General features: G+C 35.7%; 2 protein-coding genes across 6 annotated transcripts in view; both read right to left on the bottom strand.

The window, feature by feature from the left end:
- taf3 (TAF3 RNA polymerase II, TATA box binding protein (TBP)-associated facto) overlaps nt 1-6,977 on the bottom strand; it is a 56,333-nt gene extending 49,356 nt beyond the window's left edge. Inside the window, exons 1-2 of the mRNA XM_048154708.1 lie at nt 6,677-6,977; nt 3,338-3,598 (exon numbers count right to left, since the gene is read on the bottom strand). Coding sequence (XP_048010665.1) covers nt 3,338-3,598; nt 6,677-6,842 — 427 coding nt within the window. The 5' untranslated portion in view covers nt 6,843-6,977. The remainder of the gene's footprint in view (nt 1-3,337; nt 3,599-6,676) is intronic.
- A 1,923-nt stretch (nt 6,978-8,900) lies between these two features.
- On the bottom strand, nt 8,901-15,801 carry atp5f1c (ATP synthase F1 subunit gamma). Of its 5 annotated transcripts, none has more exons than XM_048157210.1 (10): nt 15,670-15,801; nt 15,193-15,227; nt 14,893-15,024; nt 14,592-14,796; nt 14,338-14,481; nt 14,186-14,250; nt 12,714-12,869; nt 12,035-12,131; nt 11,756-11,774; nt 8,983-9,126 (listed from the first exon to the last, which is right to left on the bottom strand). In XM_048157210.1, exons 1-9 carry the CDS (start codon nt 15,708-15,710, stop codon nt 11,768-11,770), a joined length of 882 nt encoding a protein of 293 aa, XP_048013167.1. In that variant the 5' UTR covers nt 15,711-15,801; the 3' UTR covers nt 8,983-9,126; nt 11,756-11,767. The 5 variants fall into 5 exon arrangements, with proteins under 5 accessions (XP_048013165.1, XP_048013167.1, XP_048013164.1 ...); XM_048157207.1 differs by having other exon boundaries at nt 15,193-15,239; nt 15,670-15,761; XM_048157208.1 differs by lacking the exon at nt 11,756-11,774 and having other exon boundaries at nt 8,901-9,126; nt 15,193-15,239; nt 15,670-15,760.
- Between the last annotated feature and the right edge of the window lie 11 nt (nt 15,802-15,812).

The following is a 15,812-nucleotide window of genomic DNA, read 5'->3' on the forward strand; positions in this document are numbered from 1 at the left end:
ATGTCTGCAAAGTTTTAAAGGATTGATTCTGTACTGCCGAAATGTCACTAACATTACAACATTGCCATTCGGTAAGATTTTTAAAAGTTTATGAAAGTCTCTTATGTTCACAAAGGCTGCATTTATTTGCTCAAAAAAAACAGTAAAAACAGTAATATCATGAAATATTATTACAATTTAAAATAACTTTTATATTTAAGATTCTTAAAAAATGTAATTTATTCTTGTGATGATAAAGCTACATTTTCAGCATCATTACTGCAGTTTTCGGTGTCACATGATTTGAAACGTTTCCTATCATTATTAACGTTGAAAAGTTTTTTTGTGGAAACTGTGATACAATTTTTCAGGAATCTATGATCAATAGAAAGTTCAGAAGAACAGTTTTATTTTGAAATCTTTTGTAATATTATAAATGTCCTTACTGATACTTCTGATCAATTTAATGCTGCTTTGCCAAATAAAAGTAAAATCGATAGTGCATAACCCACTTCTGTCAAATTTTGAGCAAAAAAATAAGTACATATATTTAATATATACCTTTGCCGTGATGAGTTTAGTCAATGTGCGGCTTGAATATCCAACTTAAAAAATAAATAAAAAACAAAAAAAATAATAAAAAATAAAAATATCGGTCAAAGTCTGCACTCTAACAGTTGACTACCAGTTGAGGAACAACACAACTGAATCAAACATAATGCAGGGTCGAAAGTTAAAATAACTCTAATAATAAAACAGTTGATTTACAGATGTTATGTGTGTGCTGTGACCAAAGGAAAACATCTGGAACTAATTTCAACTAATTCATGGCTTTTTACCATTTCTCTATACCAGAAGATTTCAATAATCATGTAAAAATATGACGCATCTTTTAAAGATTCTTTTCATTTAGTGATTACAGAAACAGGCCACAATGAAACATAAAATATCTACAAAACCATTATAATTAATAATTAATAAGCAACTGTTCACTTAATTTCAGCACTGTTGTGCATGTATTTATTTTGTGCTGTCATTAAATTGTATTATTTTTAAGATACCAAGAAGTTAAAACACAAACGGAATACCACTTTTGTTCAACCAATCAAACATAGTTGCCAATTAAAAGTACACTATGTAACTTTTTTTTAATTTACAATATTAAGAGATCCTCCATCTATCTCTTAAGCCTAGTAGTAGTGAATATTTTATGAGCAGTTGAATAATTTGCTCTAGTTAATTTGAACCAAATTCATCCACACAGTCATGCAGAGCTGAAGCACAGCCAAAACAATGTTCTTCCGCAAACTGCGTGCAGTTTTGTTTTCAAACCACTAGAGGGCCAAAAATTACATAGTGAACCTTTAATCAGCGAACTGTCACAAACACTTAAAGGGTTACTTCAGGATTTAGCATTAAGCTTTGTATTAGTAGAATACCACTAGTATTTTCGAATTACCGTGCTTTCCCCCTTCATATCAGCCCGAGATGAGAGATTTATGCATTTTTATTCAGTAAAAAAGCCTCCGATGACGCAAAAATCGTCATTTTGCGTCATCGGAGGCTTTTTTGGCCAGAGGCTTAAAACAGCCAGTAATAGCAGGTAGTTCCGCATTTTTTCACCACGCCCATACATATGCGCTTTTGAGGTTACTCACGGACATAGATCAAAGATTTTATCAAAAGTGGGTGTCAATTAGATTTTTAAGCTTAACATATTTTGTTATAGTCTGCACTACATCAGTGGTTCATCTCGCAAATTTATCGGTCTCTGCAGTCATCTCAACCAATACAGCAACAGGCTTTTGTGGTAACGTTAGCATAAATAGATAAATAGACTAACTCAGTTTTACAGAACAGTGGCTTTACTTTGATAACAGTCAACTTATATGCAACTTATATGTAATTGTCTATCTAACGTTACTTTGCTAAGTTTGCAGTTTTACTGCTACCTACAACACTACATATAGGCTACTGTGTTATCAGTCTAGTATCAGCGAGTCTTACCTCTAGGCGAATACGCTTAGTACCAGATGCCCAGGCTGTTCGTCCTCTGGGAAAGTGAATATCGATCGCGGTGTCCTTCAGAATGGTTCTCTTCATTGCAAGGATATTTGGTTCGTAGTCCTCGTGCTTGAAATGGAGACTACATATTCTGCGGTTTTTTAGGTTTTCTATAACGGTGTCATCTCCAACTTCGGGTGTTTGATGGCCCGCAGCCACTGTTTACATCGCTCCAAATCTTTAACTTAATCGGAAAATGATGGAAACTTACTTGTCCTTTCCTGGTTTTGGGTGTACATCCAGGTACAAAGCAATTTAGCACCATTTCGCTGTAAATGTATGAACTAACTCACGATTTATAGAATTAATATGTAACAAAGCAAGCCTAGTTGTTTGAATTTTCCTGGTAATTCCGCCTGTAACCGATAGGCGCGGTTTGGGCGTGGCCTCGCAGGGGCAGCAAAACAAGTGCATTCTGGGAGTTGTTGTCTTTCATCCACATTAGTCAAAAATACATTTTCTGCCTTTTCTCAGTCTAGAAAGCTCCAAATTCAAAAATAATTTCACATTTCTACTACATAAATGACCAATTTTAAATACACATTCATCTTTCTAGGGGTGAAGTACCCCTTTAAGCTTGGCGTACACGGTATGATTTTTGCTATCATACAAGCTCGCAGCTGATTTTTGCCTCTCTGGAAAAACCAATTGTTGATGCTCATATGGTCGTGATATTGAACATTTACACAGCGGCCTTTTTATTTAAAGCTGCAGTCCGCAACTTTTTTTGTGTTAAAAATTTGCAAAAATTATACAATGAGAATATACAACATGAATCCATTTTCCAAACCTGAATCATTATGGTACACTTATAATAAGTGTTTATATTTGGACTATTTCAGACCGGACTGGTAGGACCCGCCGCAGAGTATCACAGTAACTGCGTGACTCGCCATAGACATACACGGAGAAAGCTCTCCGGCTAGAATGTTCCTCCGCAAGACACGTGCAGTTCTGTTTATTAACCGCTAGAGGGCCAAAAATCGCAGACAGCAGCTTTCATTTTCATTTTCAATCAGAAGATAACAACAACACTGAAATCTCAAATCTACATGTTTAGCGCCAGAGATCACGCGGTTGACGCCAGCTCGCCATGAAGTAAATCATGCCATGCACACGATTATCAGGTTAACGGACTCAACACGTGTGCAAGGGCTCACAAGCTCCCAAATGTGTGCAAATTCACACAGTGTACGCCCAGCTTCAGTTAAAACTCAATGTTGTTGAATTATCTTATGATAACTTCTTGCATGAATATATTCAGATTTGCATCTATGGCGACGGTGGTACGTACCTTCCTGAAGTGAGACGAGCGGAGGGAAGTACTCTGGGATATAGTCTCTCCTCTCCCCCCTCAAGGCGTCACGGGCGTCCGTTTCAAAGCCAGCAGCAGGAAACTGCAGAACGCTGCTCTTGCTGATGGGAAACTGAGGGATAGTTTGGGGGTAGCCAACAGGCTCCAAGTTATTTACATAGTCCTCAAGTTCAGCTATACTGACTCCCAAAAGTCCAAAAGCCTGGTCCACGTCACTCAGTACAGGGTCTGTACGTCCATCTGAAAGAAAAGAGAGAGAGATTATGCTATGCAAAATATGGAATTAATGTTTGTTCAAGAGGTGTAGAGACTTCATATAGAAGAGAGAAAGGAAAAGCATAGATACATAAGAAATTGTTTGCAGAATGCAGCAATTATTCAATCAGAATCAAGTATTCACAAAAGCCACTAATATTAGTAATAGAGAGCATTAGCGCCCGCCCACTTTTTCAGTGTCGTTGGTTCCGGAAGTATTTCCATAAGGGTTGTCAAAAGTACCCACTTAGGTACCAAGTTGGCACTGAAATTTTAAATGTGAAATGTGAGGATATACCAACATTTCCCCATAGCATTTTGAGGGTTGTTTAGCGGATTCTTAAACACCTCTGATTGGCCATTGTGTTCATGTGCTCAACAGATAGGTCTGTATTAGGCTACAATGATTGACGCTTCTTAAACATGTTGTACATGGACAATGGCGCTCTTCACAGAGCGCTTACACAGATACACACGGGAGCATTTGAAAAGCAAATCACAGACATAACTGTTGAGCACGTGAACACAATGGCCAATCAGAGGTGTTTAAGAATCCGCTCAACAGTTATGTCTGTGATTTGCTTTCATTTCTCCCATAAGGATTTATAAAAAAAGTTTTTATTAAAGCGTTATAAGACATGAACCAAGCCAATCAGCTATGAGGTGAATCACAACATTATAAACTTTGATTTGAACCAAAAAAGTATTTGAAAACCGGAAAAAAAACAACAACAACAACAAATGTACAAGAGTGTATACTTAATGGCTTTATTGAGGGAAAGAACTACAATCCCATGAAGCATTGTAAACAGTATAATTGAATTAAAAAAGGAAAATGTAAAAATTTAAAATGTTGATTGTATACACACACACAGGCATGTTTTGATTTTTCAACTCTCTGATTGGAGGAATTTCTGTACAGCATCATGGGTAATGTAGTTTTTCACCACGAGTTCTGTTGTTAAAGACGATAATGATAACGGGCTGACGGTTTCAACAGAAGCAAACGCCATCGGTTAAAGGTTTATAAGTTAGCGAAAATGAATGGAGTTTTTACTTCTGGAACCTGAAAGTTTTCAAAACATTTCTACAAATCACACGTAAACTAAATTTCAGAAAAAATATTTACAAAAACTTGGCATTTAAACGCACAAAAACAACAACACATGGACCCCAATGAGCTATGTTTTGAACACTCTCACTTTGACAACAAGCAGATTCAGATGTATTTGCTTTTTAATATATGCACACATAATTGAAAGTGTAGGCCTATCTGTTTTGAATCAGGGTTAGTTCACCCAAAAATGAAAATAATGTCATTTATTACTCACCGTCATGTCGTTCTACACCCATAAGACCTTCGTTCATCTTCAGAACACAAATTAAGATATTTTTGATCAAATCTGATGGCTCAGTGAGGCCTCTATTGAGAGCAAAGCCACTGAAACTGTCAAGATCCATAAAGGTACTAAAAGCATATTTGAGTTTGTGTGAGTACAGTGGTTCTATCTTAATATTATAAAGCAGCAAGAATACTTTTTGTGCGGCAAAAAACAAAATAAAGACTTTTCAACAATATCTATATGGGCCGATTTCAAAACTCTGCTTCAGAGCTTTACGAATCAAATCAGCGAATTGGAGCACCAAAGTCACGTGATTTCAGCAGTTTAGCCGTTTGATAGGAGATCCGAATCACTAATTCGACACAAAAGATTCATAAAGCTCCGAAGCTTCATGAAGCAGTGTTTTGAAATCGGCCCATATAGATATTGTTGAAAAGTTGTTATTTTGGGGTTTTTTTTTGGTGCACAAAAAGTATTCTTATCGCTTTATAATATTAATATTGAACCACTGAACTCACATGAACTGTTTCAAATATGATTTTTAGTACCTTTATGGATCTTGAGAGTTTCAATGGCTTTGCGCTCTATAGAGGAGCCATCAGATTTCATCAAAAATATCTTAATTTGTGTTCTGAAGATGAACGAAGGCCTTACGGGTGTGTAATAAATTACATTATTTTCATTTTTGGGTGAACTAACCCTTTAACTAAAACTCAAACTATAAAAAATTGTTACTTGGAAAAGTTAGAATAAAATCAATGTTTTTATTTCAGCTAGTTGCCAAAGCAACATTTCTCATTTCTATTTAGTTTTTAATATGAAACTGAAATAAAAACTATAATAAAAAATAATAAAACACAACAAAATTATTGTTACAACTTTAAAATAAAAACAACAAATAATAAAAAAGATAGTTCAAGATACTAATAATCAACACTAAAATAAAACTTCCAAAACACACATTTTTTTGAAAACTTTCCAAATATGGCCATTTAAACACACAAAAACAACAACACATGGACGCCAATGAGCAATGTTTTGCAGACTCTCACTTTGACAACTAGTGGATTCAGATGTAAACATATTAAAAATGACAAAAACAACAAAATTACTAAACTTTAAAATCAAAATTAAAACTGAAAATACAAAAACTATTTCAAAGTATGATACAAAAATAATACAAAAATAACTTGTTTTGATCTGCACACACAGATAATGCTATAGCTTACATCACTATGGCAACAAGTGGGAATCCATACTCTGCATCCTTGCAAACTATTCCACATTATCCGATTTAAAATGTGGCAAACATTTCACACACCGAGAGGGATACTATCTTATATTCCACTTTATTTTGAACAACATGCAGCCTTTTAAAGAAGATTTGTTAGCCTAAATAAACAGCTAACTAGCCTCTGGTCAGCTGTCAAAACATACAGACTATGTAAGATGTTTAATGGCTAGCTTCAGAACTAACGTCTTGAAATAATAGATACATTAAGAATCCAAAGAAACTGAATAATGGCAATTCGTTAATAAATTTGTATCGCCATAACAGCAAAAACACAATTTGAGGGGCTAGTTAGCTTAGCACGCTAACAACATTGGTAGTGGGCGGGGCTTAAAAACAAACCCACTACATAAGGCACACTACTCCAACACAGACTGTTATACACACAGACTGCTTTGAGGGTCGTAAAGGAGTGCTTAAATGACTCACAGAGCTCGGAGTATCGGTGGCAGCTCCGGGCCAGCTGCTGCACGTATCTCTCCAGCACATCGGACAGCAGATCACAGGCGCTCAGCTGCACCGCATCCCAGCCCACCGCCTGACACATCTGCGCCACGGACACCCGCAGCAGCGAGCGAGCGTAACTCTCACACATCTCTCCGCTCCCGAAAGCCCGCTCTCACGGCGCCTGTAAAGGCTTTGTTTTGATCATTCACATGAATACGGGCATTGGCGCTTCCATAGGAGCCGCCATCTTTACATCCCAAGCGAAACATTGCGGAGCAATCGATCACGCATGCGCAGAAGAGCAGAGAGTCTGATCGATTGTAGCTTGCTCGATTAGACCACCTACACATGTCGCGCAGTGAGGAAAAGCAGATGGTGGTTGGTTTGTAAAGCCTTGAATCTCTTTTGGGAAAGTACTCTTTTTATGTACTATGTATATTTAGTGTAAATGAAATAGATTTTTGTTCATTATTGTTATTTTGATTATTGATTTATTTTATTTTATTGTATTATTTTCTTCCTTGTTCTCGACTAGATTTTGTAATAACCAGTAGTGATTGGAAGGCTGAATCGTTTCAGGCCAGGGAATCATTTTTCGAATCTTTGATTTATGTGAACCGGTTCAACAAACGGTTCAGTTGTTCTTTTACGTCATCACATGAACCTTAAAACACACACACACACACACACACACACACACACACACACACACATATATATATATATATATATATATATATGTAAGGTTCATGTGATGACAAAAGAACTGAACTGTTTTTATTATTACAATAATAAAATTATATATATATATATACATATATATATATACACACACATATATAAAATATATACACACACATAATAAAATATATATAATTTTATTATTATTATATTGTACTGGTTTATTATGTTTTGTTTTTCTTACCTTTGAGTGAATTTTTCTCATTGTATCTTAGTGTATTTCTATTCTTCTATATTGCATTAATAATAATAATATTAACAATAAAAAGTGGCATCTAAAAAAATAAAACGATTTGTAGGATTGCACTGCTATTAACTATTAAATGATTTATTAAAATATAATTTTGTGTCCCAGTTTGTTTGTTGCTACTCAATGTCCAGAGTAGTATTTACCCCCCCATGAATTATCTGGCTTGATCTTTTTCTTAAAAAAAACATGTGAATATTGTGGGTTTGTAAATTATTTAACATTTCTTCTTCTACTATAGTAATAACATGGCTATGGTAGTTTACAGAATTATGGTTACCAGTTACTTTATTAGTTTTCTGTAAAAGTTCATAATTTATATGATTTACTCATTTATTTTGTATGATTTTCTCAGAAAAGACTATTAGAGAGATTTAATATTTTAAAACAGAAACATCCATGTCCATATCTGTGGATTTTTTTTTTTTTTTTTTTTTTTTGTGATAGATTCACTTTTACATAAATGTAAACTTCAAGCAAAATACTTAAGATACTAAAAAGTAATTTAATTACTAATCAAGTTATAGGTGGAATGCCACAAATATAATTATTTACAACTATTTTTCCCCAAATAAAATGCTTACCGAATAATAAAGTTCATAGTGCACTTATAGTAAAAAAATAAAAAAAACAATTACTACTGAACTCAGATGACTCAAAAAAAAAAAAAAAGTGTCTGGGTATGGTGATGCACATCAGTTCTCAGATGATAACCATCAGAATCTGAGCTCCAGTGGCAGCTGATTAAATAATACATGAGTGACCCATATGGTCAAACTTTCTACTTGTCCATTACTTTAATAGATCAGACCCTCTTCTACAATCAGTGACCCCCAAATTCACCCTTTCATGGATCCAGACACCCAACACCGCAGCTCGATCATTTAATCTGATACTGTGGTGGCTGGCCGGGCTTGAGTTTCAAATGGATAACAAGGAGGCTAAACTTGTTTTGATTGGCAATTATAAGAGAGAACAATAAGGATGCCGTTAAGTCAATTGGGTTTATCAGTAATCAGTTCAGAGTAACTTAATACTGTTTTAAGCAAAGTACGTAAACGCTAGAGAGGGTTTATTGGAAGGATTGACCTAGTCTTCTGTTTTGGCAGGCGTCTTCTCTTCAAATGCTCTGTGTATTGATAACCTCGGAGCGTAGCCAAGCCCGTGGCTTCAAAGAAGAGTTCAAGAGCTTTAATTCCAATGGAAAACAAGCACGAGTCGGGAAACATATTTATTTTCTTAAGAGGACATCAAAGCTGATCAGTACATACACTAGAAATAGACTGGAGAAATCAATGGATGACGTTTCTCTGTAAGAGGTTTATTTTTTTCTGATATTGTACAAATAGAAGCACATATTTATTACTGAATTCTACACCAGGTGACTGAACTGGAGAGAACGAGCGCCAGAACCACACCGGAAGTTTACAGGGATCCTCTTTATCTGCAACGAGAATAGTAAATGTGTTTAGTAAATTTCCAACATCATATGAAACTTGAAGACAAGTGTACAGATTAAAACAAACCAATCTTAGAAGCAATACAAACACTCTGAAAGCCTGTTCACACCAGGACAAACGTTCAGAGCAAAAACATGTTGCGATAAACATTTTTCATATGAATGAACAGCTGTTAATGCATCTTATAAGATCGATATGAACATCTGCATGCATTTTTTTTTTTTTATGGAGGGGTGTTCTAATTTCTTTTGTCGCACTAAGCTTTGTGCATTTGGTCACTTTTGCGCAGGGTTGACGCGGTTACATAAAGCTACAACTTGGTGGTGCTCACTAAGAGACAACTGTGCTAACTTAACGACAGTGAATAGAGAAACTCGCACACAGCAGTCCTTGGTTGCGTCCAAAATCATATACTCGAGTAGGTGCTTATTTTCAATGAGTTCTTACTTTGCGAGTGCTAAAAAACAGCCATGTTGTCATCATATGACCTACAAGCACCAGCGTCAGTTTTGTCGCTTCACTGTCATTAGGTGTGTTCGACTTGAAGCGCCGCTGTGCAGACCGATCGGTAGTGATGGACGATTTCTAAACACTGGTTTCGAAACCTTTACGGATCTTTAGTTTCGAATCATTGGTTCGGAGCATGTTTCAAACTACCAAAGTCACGTGATTTCAGTAAACAAGGCTTCGTTACGTCATAACTGTTTCAAAATTTCAATGGTTCACCAGTGGGGGCGATCTCTGTGAACCCATGAATCATGCAGATTCACTGAGATCACCCCCCAGCGGCGAATCACTGAAAAAGCGTCTGTCTATTACCTGAGTATTAAGTGTCTAAAAGTGTCTATTACCTGATCTCTGATGAGTTTTACACATTTGTACATGTCTTAATGAGGCATTTGTATAATTAAAAGGAATAATAGTAGTTAATAGTCTGTTTAGCTGACCCATCCATAGAACAAACAAAACAAGCCCTGAAAATTGATAAAAGAATACATTATACAGGCACTTAATATTTATGATTAGTTAATTGCATTTGATTATACTTTCAATAAAACGTTTGCAATGGATTTGTACAAGCTGTTTTTATGCATGTTTGGCATGAGTTTTTGTTGCATTTACACTGTTTTGACCAGCATGTGGTGTTTTGAAAGCATCAAAACAATGAATCATTTTGCAAAGCAATTGGTTCAATTGATTCAAAGCTTTGAAAAGCTTTGTTTCTCCAATCACTACCGATCTGACATCAAAGTACAATTAGAAAGCAGACTGGTGCTTGTTTACCGCTGTATTTATGCCGTTACAAAAGCGCCGCCTACTGGCAGTGTGTGAATTTGCCATACTTTTTGCCATATGCATTGGTCTAAACAGAAAAATTGCGTTCTGAGTTTTTGTGATAAACATTCGTATGAGTGTGAACAGGCCTTAAATCAGTCAGGTACAAGGCCAGAAACATTTATATATGAAAATAAATAAATGTGTAAGCATTTCAGGACGACGGCATGTAAAAATTAAGTTTGTGTAGAAACATTTGAAGTCACAATTGCTTATTTGAAGTCACAATTGCTTATAAGAATGTGTTTCGGGCCTAATCAATAAGACTAGAAGTACTTTGTTTTAATTGAAGAAGCTTTTTATTTTATCACCGATCTGCAAAAAAAAAAAAAAAAAAAAAAAAGCCCCCCTGTGGTGAAAAACAAGTTTGTAATGTTTATATGTATTATATGTATATGTATGTCTATATGTATTTTCTCTTTAAAACTGCAGTAAATCAAAGACAGTCTCAAACCCACGGTTTGTAATTGCTGGCGTTTCTGACGTCACAAACTACCTTGTAACCAATCACGTCATCGTGCCAGCGGGCATTAGCTTATTAACTGACCACGCAAGGGAGTCTCAAAAGAAGGTTATCCCGGTATATTTTTCTGTTGATTTAAAAAAAAATCGGGTAGATTTAGCAAAATGGCGGATGTATGATGCATATTACGATGTTATGATGTACTATATGCCTTTCTCCTCTGACATTCTGAGGATACCAATTGTTAGAAGGCAACTGTCTGACTCTTGAATGTGAACATGGTTTGTGTAACATTAGCAGCACATTATTAGCTGTTTGATAATGTAGTCAAGCAAAACACTAAATCATATTAATTACCGTTATGTGTCCGACGTTGTAACGAGCGATACCATTGTGCAGCGTTTACCTCAGTAAGTTGACCGAGTGGATCTCGTCTGAGCTCATGCGAGTGAGTGGAGGCGGGGCTATTTATCATATTCATAGATCCATGTATATTAAATAAGGCAAGGGTGTAGTTACATTCAAGCTATTTTAAGGCATGAAGAATTTTTCAGAGAAAAAAAAAAAAAACATTTAAATACATGATTTTGGTGATCAAAGATGTGTTTTAAGAGATAAAATTGTTGACTACAGGGGGACTTGAATTTCCCCATTTTGACAAAAACCAAACTACTTAGAAACACCAAAACCCATTAAAAGAGCCTACAACAACGCAAGCAAAAAAAAAAACTAAACAGGAAAGCTAAAATCTATTGCCTCTGCTATTTCTCTACAAGCACACACAATATATCCTACAGTCTGCTGCAGGATGTTACCTTAGTCATGCCTCAGTTCCTGTGAACGATGAATGCATGCATATTATAGAAAGTTAGTAAGGGCAAGATGAAAAATTGATTAATGTGGGTTAGTGAAACTTAAATGGTGTTGGAAAAAAAGAAAAAGAAATTTAAACATTGGCAATGTCGTGCCTGTAACAGAACTGGGCATCAGAAAAAGTTATCCATTTTATGTTGTTATCAATAAAAAGAATGAAGGAGGAGAGATGGCATGCATGGGTTATTAATGGAATAAAGAGAAAAATAAAAAATTCTTACAGAGCAGCAGCTCCAGAAATGATCTCAATGAGCTCCTTAGTGATGACGGCCTGGCGGGTTCGGTTGAAGGTCAGGGTCAGCTTGTCAATAATATCAGCTGATGGATAGGAAAAATTCAAGATTGCAAATGAGAAAAAAAGGCAAGAGTAAAAATTCTCAAATTTGATCATTGATGATAGTGATCACATCTTTACAGAAGAGGATTAGGGCCAAGCAATAATAAATAAAAAAAAACCATCTCGAGATTAAAGTTGTTAAATTTCGAGAAAAAAACTTGTTAAATTGAGAAAAAAGTCGAAATAAAATGTTGAGAATAAACTCGTTAAAATTACGAGAACAAATTCGTTAAATTATGAGAAAAATGACGTTAAATTATGAGAAAAATGTCATTAAATTGAGAAAAAAAAGTCGATATAAAATGTTGAGAATAAACTCGTTAAATTATGAGAACAAATTCGTTAAATTACGAATTTTTTCTCGTAATTTAATGACTTTATTCTCATAATTTAATGAGTTTATTCTCAACATTTTATCTCGACTTTTTTCTCGAAATTTAACGAGTTTAATCTCGAGATGGTTTTTTTTTTTTTTAATTATTGCTTGGCCCTAATCCTCTTCCGTACATCTTAGCAAGGAATATAGGCAATAAAAGTCCTTTGAAACCGAAAAGACGACTCACAAGCATTCTTGCTGGCATTGTCCATAGCGGTCATCCTGGCGCTCTGTTCACTGGTGGTGGACTCCTTCAGCCCATAGTAAATGACGTTGACCAAAGCAAACTCCTGATAGTTCCTCAGGACATCAGCATCAATGTCATCATAGATGCCCATGTTCTCTGAACAACACACAAAACAAATAACTGATTGATTCTGATTGTGTCAATTGATTACAATTTAAAGCATGTAATGATGGCTAATAAGAGCATGACAGAAAGTCATCTTACCCAAAGTCATCTTAAAGAGTTAGTTCACCCAAAAATGAAAAATCTGTCATTAATTACTCACACTCATGTCGTTCCGTTTTGAAAGAAATTTGAGAAGTACAGGACTCTCCATAGACAGCAATTTAACCAACCCTTTTAAGGTCCAGAAAGGTACTAAAGACATTGTTAAAAAAAAAAGTCAACGTGACTACAGTGGTTCAACCTTACTGTCATGAAGCGATGAGAATACTTTTTGTGCGCCAAAAAACAAAATAATGACTTTATTCAACAATATCTTCTCTTCTGTGTCATTCTCGTATGCTGTTGACGTTCATTGCTTCAAGGTTCTACTTCAAAACGCCGGCTCAGTATTGGCTGACGCTGTTCATGTGAGCAGCATGACGCATGCGTGTGATGCTGACGCAGTAGCCTGCATTCTGACGTAGAACCTGGAAACACTGAATGCAAACAGTGTACAAAGAAGTACCTTTTTAGACCTTGAAAGGGGTGGTTAAATTGTCATATACCTCTTGAATTTCATAAAATATAATACTAATTTGTGTTCCGAAGATGAACGAAGGTCTTACGGGTGTGGAACGACATGAGGGCGAGTAATTAATGACAGAAATTTTCATTTTTGGGTGAACTAACCCTTTAAAATCCAGCAAATGCAGTTAGATTTACAACGAAGGCATTCATGAAATAAGGCTGTGTTGAACAATAAATCAGTATATTATTGATATAATTTCTTATAGGGACACATAAGAATGTTTTTCAAGTAGTTTAATGAAAAAATAAAGCAGTTTAATATTTTTTATTTTATTTTTTTTTTTTAAATCATTTAAATTTAAATAGTTAGTTCACCCAAAAATGAAACTTCTGTCATTAATTGTCATTAATTACTCACCCTCATGTCAAATATTTAAAAAAAGTTCAATTAACTTTGTACATTTGCAGCATTTTAAATATTTTTTTATTCATTTACAGTATGAAAAATTAATGTGATTTTCTAAAGATTACATTTAAAAATGTCATTAAAAGATTTAAAGTTTAACTTTAAGTGAGAATTAGATGATGGTGATCTAAATATAAAAATAGGGGCAATAAAGATGCAGAATTATTTAAAAAAATAAAAAATAAATAAATAATACAGCAATAAGCAATGGCACATGATACATGCCATGATAAGCATCCAGCCCAACCTTGAAATACTAACAATGAAACAATACCTGAGCTTGCCACAGTGTCAGTGGAAAATACAGGTTTCTCATCTGTCTTGTATGAAATCACAGACCTGCAGAGGACAAAAATACACAATAAAACCAAGATAAAACCTTTTTGCACTGTTTTTGTTTTATTTTCAGTGCAATACATGACAAACCTGAATCTGTTGAATACAATGGTTCCCTGGTCAAACTCGTAGCCAGAGTCCAACAGCTCTGTGGCAATGAGAGAAGCATCAGTAAAAGTGGGAGGCTTGCGGCCCACCTCCTTGCAGTTGATCAGGATGTGTTTGCCATGGGTCCTGATGGATTACACAAGGAAAGGAAGTGATTAAAGCAATGAAAGTAATATCTGAAACCAGCAAAATGACCGAATGGGAGAATTACAGAGGCAAGACTGAGAGAGAGATACCTGTAGAGCAGACCTCTGAGTTTGTCACCCACATTGACAACCATGACCTCTTTGCCAGCACCAGTGAGCCTGGCAATCTCACTCTTCATGGCTTTGGCCACACTGCTGTGGATGGCACCGCAAAGACCACGGTCAGATGACACCCCGATGATCAAGTGCTTATTCTTGTCTTCTGGAGCCTTGATCTCAGCCTTCTCATAGAGTGCTAAACAACAAAATTTTGAAAAAAAATAAGTATCCCAAAACATTCAAATTGTTTGAGCATAATAAACTTGACTTTTGTGGATAATAAACTGCATACCCATAGCGCCGGTGCCATAGACCCGGGCGGGCTTCAGGGATCTCTCAGCTCTGGCATACTTTGCTGCTGCCACCATCTTCATGGACTTGGTGATCTTCTGGATGTTCTTGATGGACTTCAACCGAAGGGTGACTGGTAACAGGAAAAAACACTGGTCAGATACTTCAGAATGTCAGTTACGTATGACAACATTACTGCAACATAAATATTAGCGGGCAAGCAGATTAAATATAGCAAGAAATTGCATTTATAAAGACATTAATGTTGACCTTTTATAAAGGATAAGGAAACTTTACTTACTGTCCTTCAAGGTAGCCATGTTCCTGACCTGCCCACTGCAAGAGACGCTTTATAAAGGTTAATTTCATCCACAAACACAATATAATACAATAACTCTTTGAATAATGATGCATCAATAAATATGATAGCATTAGTGTTACACTTAATGTAGTGAAAACCCTGCAAAACGACACTGCTATTACGCCATGACACAAGATAGCACGGTTTCCATACAAACATATCATAATTCAATTTATAGGTCTATACGCAAGTATTTATTCAGATTATTACCATTAATGTAATCATAATAAATATGGAAATGTCGCGCGCCGCTGTCATAGGCTTAAGCACACTGCGGCCTAAAGTTCAGCACGTCCTTGCTCTATCTCAGCTGCATTTCATTGCCCAACTAACATAATTTCATGTCATTTCATACAAATGCAAATTAAATGCACGTTTTTATAAAATAAGAGATTGTATAAATCAATAAATTCTCACCATTGTGGGAGGAACACCGCCGCGCTGGTCCTGGCGAACATGATCACTTCAATGAAGGTCAGAGCCGCCGGTCTGCGCAGGCGCAAATAAAGCGCAGAAACGCGTACTCATTATAATCTCGCGATATTACACGTACACACGGA

Source organism: Megalobrama amblycephala, linkage group LG14 (assembly GCF_018812025.1).
Source record: "Megalobrama amblycephala isolate DHTTF-2021 linkage group LG14, ASM1881202v1, whole genome shotgun sequence".
Taxonomy (NCBI): Eukaryota; Metazoa; Chordata; class Actinopteri; order Cypriniformes; family Xenocyprididae; genus Megalobrama; species Megalobrama amblycephala.